This window comes from Cyprinodon variegatus, unplaced genomic scaffold (assembly GCF_000732505.1).
Source record: "Cyprinodon variegatus isolate N-32 unplaced genomic scaffold, C_variegatus-1.0 Scaffold442, whole genome shotgun sequence".
Lineage (NCBI taxonomy): Eukaryota > Metazoa > Chordata > Actinopteri > Cyprinodontiformes > Cyprinodontidae > Cyprinodon > Cyprinodon variegatus.
This window is the reverse complement of record NW_015150895.1, coordinates 139185-146915: the sequence shown is the minus strand read 5'-3', so window position 1 is coordinate 146915 and position 7731 is coordinate 139185. Positions and strand designations below refer to the sequence as shown.

The window sequence follows — 7731 nt, the reverse complement described above, 5'->3', positions numbered from 1 at the left end:
AACGGATGGAACGTACGGGCAGAAATACGGAGGTGCAGGCCAAACGTGAGGTATGAATGGGCCTTTAGAATGCATCGTACTTCCGGGACGGAATTTCCCAACGATTCGATTATTTTCGAAACTCAAGAATACACCACGATACGATTCAATTTGATTAATTGGTTAATTTTTTTTGTACCTTACAGGCTAAATAATGTTTCAAATTTGAAATAAATCAATTAAAGCAGTAATATTGTTTTTATTTGTGAAACGACAGCAAATAACAGAAGTAGCACAGGTGTACTCCACCTAGGCCTATAATAAGCTCATTCACTGTAAAATAATAATGCCTCTGTGTTCGCGAGCGTGTGTCTCCAAGCGGAAAGAGGGTAGTGGCTAAAGGAAGCGAGGTAGGAGGGCAAAATAGGTTTAGCGCCACCGCAGCACAGGAGTCAGAATTACGTCCAGGAGCGAATGGATAAAAATAGACAGGAGGAAAAAAAACAATCGATACTCTTGTGGACGTGTCGATGCATCGGATCATCGGCTGTTGGATCGATGCATCAACACAAAAATGTTATTATTTACACCCCTTGTGGAAAAATTGCAAATCTTCTTTGGAAAGTAAGTTTGTATGTGCAAACAGCAACTTTTAAACAGAGCGTTCACGAGGAGAAATGGGCTCTTGCACGCGTTTAAGAGGCGTCCCCTCTTGGGGGCGGGGACAGGGTTGTGCATGTGCTTTTTTTGTTGTTGTTTTTTTTAAGTGGAGAGGGTTAGGGTTACGACTAATTTAAAAAAATAGTGAAAATCCTCCCCTATACCTTTCAAGCTACACCTGGGGTTGCAGTTGGGATAAGCAAAAGAGATAAAATGCATTAGAATGATTGAAAACTCCTTTTAAGGCGCTAATCTGGTACGGTGATTCTCCAGGGATCAAAAGCATTCATCTAAAGATGTTTTAGAATGAATTGGTGACCATTAGTTTGTATTTTCAGACAGTTAGCTGTTTGGCTGATTTATGGTTGTGATGTATGAGCATAAACTTCCAGGCTCAGGTGTTTCTACTGCTCACTTTGGATAAATGAAAGTTCCTCATGAAAGGCATTAGAAGCAGTAACAGAAAAACTTTAGCTAGAAATGTTGGGAATTGGCATTTTTAGTATTTAATCAGATGAGATGATGATATTTATGATGAGATTATACCGGAATAACCCCAGTATGCCATCTGAAAATAACATCCAAAAGGTGTGTGAAAAAACAATCTTATTTCAACTATTAAATTGTAAGTTTTAATGTTGTACATTCTATTTTGATTGAGAAGGGATTGTGATTATGTTTGAGAATAGTGTGAGATGAAAAGGAGAGAAGAAGAAGATAGGAAGACTGATAGAAGACTGAATGAGAGGAGGAAAATGGGAGCACTGATGGAAAGTTTAAGAGAAGGAAGTAAAGTTAAGAGTAAAGAAGAGAGCAGGCAGAAGTCAGGGACGGGCACACCTGGATTAATTTGCTTTTCTATAAATGAAATAAGTAAACAAAAGAGCAGCTGAAGTCCAGGAAGTAGTGGAGCTGTAAATATTAGTGGGAAAAATTAAGCTGCTTCTTTAAGATAATAATAATTGAACTTAGTTAATCTCACACTCTGTATTTATGACTTTATTCTCGTAATGTTACGACTTTATTTTCGAAATAGAAAAAAAAAAATCTCACGGGTTCACTGTGAGCATTGGGGAGAGCTGCAAGCAGTTTTAAGTACCGAGGGGGGGCAGGAATATTCATGGATGATGAACATTCCTGCTAAATGGGAGGGAAGCTGGGATGCAACTATTTCTTCTTTTTTTTATTACTTTTTATTTAGTATTTTTCAAGTATGCATAGAACACACTAAAATAAAATTCAAAAAAAGGGCAACAAAAATACAACCAAGGTATAACAGAGTCCATGTTTAGTGGATGTGGGGGTCGCACGGGTCTTATAGATTTGTCCGGTGTTCCAGTCTTACTGAGGGTAAGTCCTATCTGATTTGTGTTATCAAGCCACTTTCTCACTCATCAGATGTTGGAGGGTCACTTTTTAACCATTTTCTGGTAACAGCGTTGTTAGCTGCCACTATCAAGATTTGGAGGATAAAGATGTCTTTCCTGTGTATCTCTTCACTCTCCAGCCAGCCCAAACACACAATACGTGGGCCCTTCTATGTCTTTTATCCTGTTATTTCTTCTATAGCCTGAACAACTTGATCCCAGTAGGTCTGTATGTTTGTAGCCAGATAGCCCAGACTAAATGTGAGATTAAATGTGTAATTTAGTCTGGCCCCGATGAATGAGACACCAGAAGATTGTTGATGAGCAACAACCTGTTGGTTTTTCAAACCATGTGTGTTCCTATTGGCCAACGCTCTGACCAATGAGAGCAACTGACTGTGACGTAGTAAGAGCGACAGAAAGCTGGTGGGGGAGTGTAAACAAACAGCTTGTTGGTAAAACGGCGAATACATCCTTCTTAAAAATGAATTCGCGTAGAGCCTCTTCCTGCTCAAGTTTCAACGTAAACCCCAAGTCTAATCCTTCCAAAGCTGAGTCAAACTGTTCAACAAATAGTTGTTGCCATCTTCCTTGTTGTGCTTTTTCCAGCTTTGTCGTCACACCCTCAAAACCCCGCATCCAGAAATTCAAAACGCATCTCTGCGTTGTGATTGGCCCGCCAGTTCTAGGCCCTGGGGCATTGATCGAGGCTAGACCCACTTTGGCCGCTAGTATTTTTGTGCATTGCCAAAATATATGATAGTGACACTGGCATTCATCTGTCCATGTTGCTGAGAATGGAGTAATTTATTTTGTAATTCAGGTGTTATAAAGTAGTGTTGCACCGGTATCAGGCAGGGCCCCGATACTGCATTAAGATGGTGGTATTGGTATTGGCGAGTACCAACAAATAGGGCACCAACACCATTCAACTATTGTCACCCAGGTGGCCAATGAAAAGTTCTACTGTATTAGTCTTTTTTTCTGCTTCACAAAGGTAGGCAGCAGCTTGACAAAGCCATTATTTTACATCCAAGTAGTATGCAGTGCTTCATATACACACACATTAAACTGATTGTATCGGTGTGGTATCTGTATCGGGTATTGGGGCCAAAAAATGGTATCGGCGCAACACCATTATAAAGTAGCGTATTAAATTCCCTCCAGCCTCTAGTTTCACTTTCAATTCTGCTTCCCTTTTGGACTTTATATAGAGCGAGTTATTTCCACTTCAATTTTGTAGGCTTTTATATATCTTAGAGACAACTTTGTTAGGGTTTTCATGTATGCATCCACAAATAATTGAATCAATTAATTTCCTTCCGGTGGGATGCAACTATTGCTGAAGTGTTTAGAAATGGGCCGGAGCTCGTCGTGTTACGATCTGATCCAAGTGTCTTAAGTTTGAGTCTTAAGTGAAGGCGCAGTCCAGAGGAAAGAACGGTGCTCCTCAATTCTCCGCTGTTAGCCTCTATAGCTAGCCCCGGTTGGCCGTTTCTCCGGCGGATTGGGGCTTAATGTTCCTCATATCTGCCTTTATGTTTTGGTTGAAGGTTTTCTTGGTATTCATAAATCATTGTGGCTGAAAGCACGTGTAAAATCCTGTCTGAATGGCTACCTCTGTTGTTGCTAAGCAAAGGTTTACCCCTCCTAAGATGGCGGTGATGGTCTCTAGGCTTGCACTGCCATGCTATCAATATTACAAGTAGTGATCGGTTTCTGTCGTTCACCAGCAGAGCAGGTTTTGGGGCAGAAACCAGAGCAGCAGATTGAATCACACAGGGTGTGTCTGATTTCAGCGGCTGTGTCCTCCAAGGACCCGTTCTACGTGGACGGGGTCCCTGGTGTACGTAGCCATTAGATTCAAACACAGCAACTGTCTCCTTCGTGTCTGTAAATCTGGGAATTAAGGAAAACCTGCAAACCAGAGCAGCAGTCATCCTGAAAATGGCAGCAATGATCAGAGTAACATTCTGTTGCTTATACAGTAGGAGGTTTGAGCGGAATAATTTGCTGTAGACCAGCCTGTCCAGGAGGGCCGCTGTCCTGCATGGCGGCTGCTGCACTGAACAAGGGGAACCTGTAATGCCTGCAGTACGGCGGCCCTCCTGGATGGACTTGGACCTGCCTGAGCTCCTGTCTCTAGCTGCTCATCCGGGAGGAGAGGCTCCTGTAAAATCAATGACTGGATGATCTAGTAGATATAAAAAGCCCTCTGATGACGTGTTGAGGCCAAATCTAGCTGCTGAATGTTCATCGGCTAGATTCTGATCCTGCAGTTTAAAGGATTTTAACCGAATGGTTTCACCTCCAAAGCAACTTCTTCAGTCAGCGTCTCTCCCTCTGCTGGATGATTCTGTTTTCTGTCCAAGCTGCCCAGAGAGCAGAGCCTCTCCTTTCCCAGCTCTTAACGAGTCTTTCCAGGTCAACCTGAAGACTCTAGACACGACTAAATGTTGTAGATCCTCAGGTTGTCATCCATTCTGCCTCTCATGATATTTTTCGCTCCACAGTGGCGTCTTAATTCAGGAAACGTGGTTTTTCCTTTAATCACCGTAGCAACCAGTGACTCAGCGTTATCTTAGCAGATTCTGGTAAAAATCCTTTGTGGTTTGTTTCGTATTAAAAGCCCCTAAATTACCAAGTGGTTTAAACTGGAACTTTCAAAATAAAAATCACAGAAACTGCCAAAGTGGTAGCTTAGCTTCCTTCTGGATCAGTTTGGAGAAATATTCTGGATTCCTGGTAGAAGCTGCAAAGGTTTCAGCTTTTAAAGGCCACTTCATGTTGCTGCTTCATATTTAGAGGTTTTTGCTTTTAGAGAAACGCTCCTGCTCAGCAGAGAATAGCTTCCTGATGTGGTCGTTTCATGCGTCATTCAGCCTCAGCTCGAAGCTTGGCCTTAATCCTAATCTCAGCCATCTCTGAACGCGACCCAAACATCAGTCCGATGGGTTCCGGGCACACAAAGGCAGGAAGCTGCGCTCATGATCAAACCTCTATAATCTTATCAAACCTTAAATAACAGATAAACATTGTTTTTATTTAATGACATGATGCGTTCAGGCCCCGCTAACCTCTGTGGTAACCATGCATTTCTCAGATCACAGCTTAGGGTCTGACTGAAGGTGAACAGCTGACAGGTGGGACCTCTGTCCTTGTTTAACGCTGCTAACTGCTGCTGAATCTGCATTTCATGCAATCCAGTTTGCATGCTGCGGCTGTGATGTCACGGCGCTGGCCTGCGTCCGATGGAGTTTCATGTTTTACGCCGTGGAGCGAGATGAAGCAGCAGGAAGGGCTTCTGTTATCCGAGTCTGTTTGCTGTTCAGTCTGCGGATGACTAACTAGCAGAGGTGGCGTCTGCAGGCTGCACGGACGTAGCCTGAGAACGCAGCGTCCAGCAGGCGGCTGCAGGACGAGCGGCTTCGAGCTGGGAGTGAGATGGCGCCGGGATGAGACAGGATTCTCAGGTCCCGCTGCAATCAGGCAGTCAAGCAGAACCAGAACCTGCAACTTACAACTATTTTGCAAATCGATTAATCTGTTGAAGGATTTTTCAATTAATTGAATGATAATTGGACAGTAAAAGGTTCCTTCAAAAAGACTTTTTACAAAATTAAAGCAGATGAAACTCAAACTTTCCACTTGTGGGTTTCAGGATAGAGCATATTGAAGATGCAAAAAATGCAAAATGTTAACATTTTTTTACACCTGGGCATAATTACTGCTCTAACTGGGTCACTCAGTCAGCTAGAGTCATATTTTAGATTCTCTATACCCCAGTTAACGATGAATCAATTTGTTTTTATTTCAATAATTGATTATTAGATTAACCTGATTGTTTCAGCCCTGCTTTATTGTCAGTGAGGAGCCGGAGTATTGAAGAGACAGAATGGAAATCGGTGCGTTGTTCTGGTGCAGCTGACAGAATAGAGGCAGCTCTGCACTGGCTCAGAGCTGCAGCTCCTCAGATCTCATTCATGGTTCTGCTTCTGTCTCATTGAACCCCAGTGGGCCTCAGCAGATGGCCGCTGACACTGAGCCTGGTTCTGCTGGAGGTTTCTTCCTGTTCAAAGGGAGTTTTTCCTCTCCACTGTCGCTACAAGCATGCTTAGTGTGAGGGATTGCTGAAGAGTCAATGAGTCGATGCAATCAGCTGGTTTTTCTTAGATAGAAAACTTTGAATCAATTTGACTGGATGATCTGGTAAATAAACTAAACTGAATTGGTTCTCTTCGGATGGAGATGGTTTTCTTCTTCTGTGGATAAAAACTGGAGTTTTTTTCTCTGAACACAGCATGTGGCGGGATTCGTCCTCTACCAGGAGTTCTGCTGCTCCTCGTGGAGCTTCGATGGTCAGACTTTGAGCGCTATTGGCGCCAAAAGCGGTAAAGAGTTTAAAAAAGTGAGTAAAGTTAAACTTAAGGATCTATTCTAGATCTGAAAGATGACAAAGTCACTTTATTACAGGACAATTGGATTCTTTTAGGAGAAGTTTATTCTTTTCGGGGAGAGAAATGTTTTGTCTTGTTTTGAAAACTTCCCCCTGAAATAAAGGTTAGCACAAAGCCAGTCGAGGAGGGCAGCTGTACTCAGGTTTTAGAGCTTTCTGATTTCCATTGATGGCTGATTACAGGCAGCTGTTGAACTGCAGCAGAGAACCTGTAACACCGGCAGGATGGCGGCCCTCCTGGATGGACTTGGACCAGCCTGAACTAATGTCCATCTTGACTTTTGGTCTGAGGCCAAACAAATCATTAATAGGGCCACAAACGGCCCCCAGGCTGCACTTTGGACACTCAGTCTTACAGTGCGAGTGATGAAGAGCAGATGAAGCAGAGAGCCACTGACTGTCCCCGTCCCGTCCAGGTTTTTGGGTCCTCGGTTCGAGTTCTCTCCCTGACCGGATGTTGTAAATGTTTCCCGTTTCTGTTCGACCGGCGGAGCGTCGTCAACCCCTGTCTCTTCACTGTCCAGAAAAGGAGGGGGTTGCTATGGCAACCGGGAGACGGACTTGTCGGCGTCCAGGGCTGGATTTCCAGCTCCCAGCGGCGTCAGGGTTCCTTGGAAAGGTCCCATATTTTTATTGGACCCAGATCAGCGTAGAACCGGGCCAAACACCGCGTCCTCCTCCTGCAGCAGCTTCACAGCCTCTGTTCTCCATCGTGGTTTATTTCCTGCGTCTCCATCTTTTGGTTTCCATGGCAACCCAGCAGAGGAGCAAGAGTCTCCTTCGTCTGTCCTTTATGATGAAGAGGAAAGGCAGTGAGCACAAGGAGTTACTATGGCAACCTAGGGTAGTGGCAGAGCACTGTTCTAGTTCTGAGAACAAGAAGCAGTACCTTCGGGCCGGCTGCAGGTTAGAAGGTTTGCTGCTCATCCAGCAGGAGAGGCTCCTGTGAACTCAATGACTGGAATGTCACAATAAAAGTGATGGATGCCTTTCATAATAAAAGCCCAACTTATTCTTTGCTAAAATGTTTGATGTAAGAACGGAAAATCAGTCTGTCGCTCCTCTGAAGTCTCTAGGTGTGTAGTTTCTCTGAAGGTTCTCAGTTTATTGTTCCTCTGAAGGTTCTCAGTCCGTGGTTCCTCTGAAGGTTCTCAGTCTATTGTTCCTCTGAAGGTTCTCAGTCCGTGGTTCCTCTGAAGGTTCTCAGTCTATTGTTCCTCTGAAGGTTCTCAGTCCGTGGTTCCTCTGAAGGTTCTCAGTCTATTGTTC

The 7731-nt window shown here is 43.7% G+C and overlaps 1 protein-coding gene across 1 annotated transcript in view; it reads left to right on the top strand.

Annotated features, from left to right (window-relative positions):
- Nucleotides 1-7731, top strand: part of cmip (c-Maf inducing protein) — a 32814-nt gene that overhangs the window by 8955 nt on the left and 16128 nt on the right. The window contains exons 2-3 of the mRNA XM_015388913.1: nt 6307-6414; nt 7106-7368. Of these exons, the coding sequence (XP_015244399.1) occupies nt 6307-6414; nt 7106-7368 (371 nt within the window). The remainder of the gene's footprint in view (nt 1-6306; nt 6415-7105; nt 7369-7731) is intronic.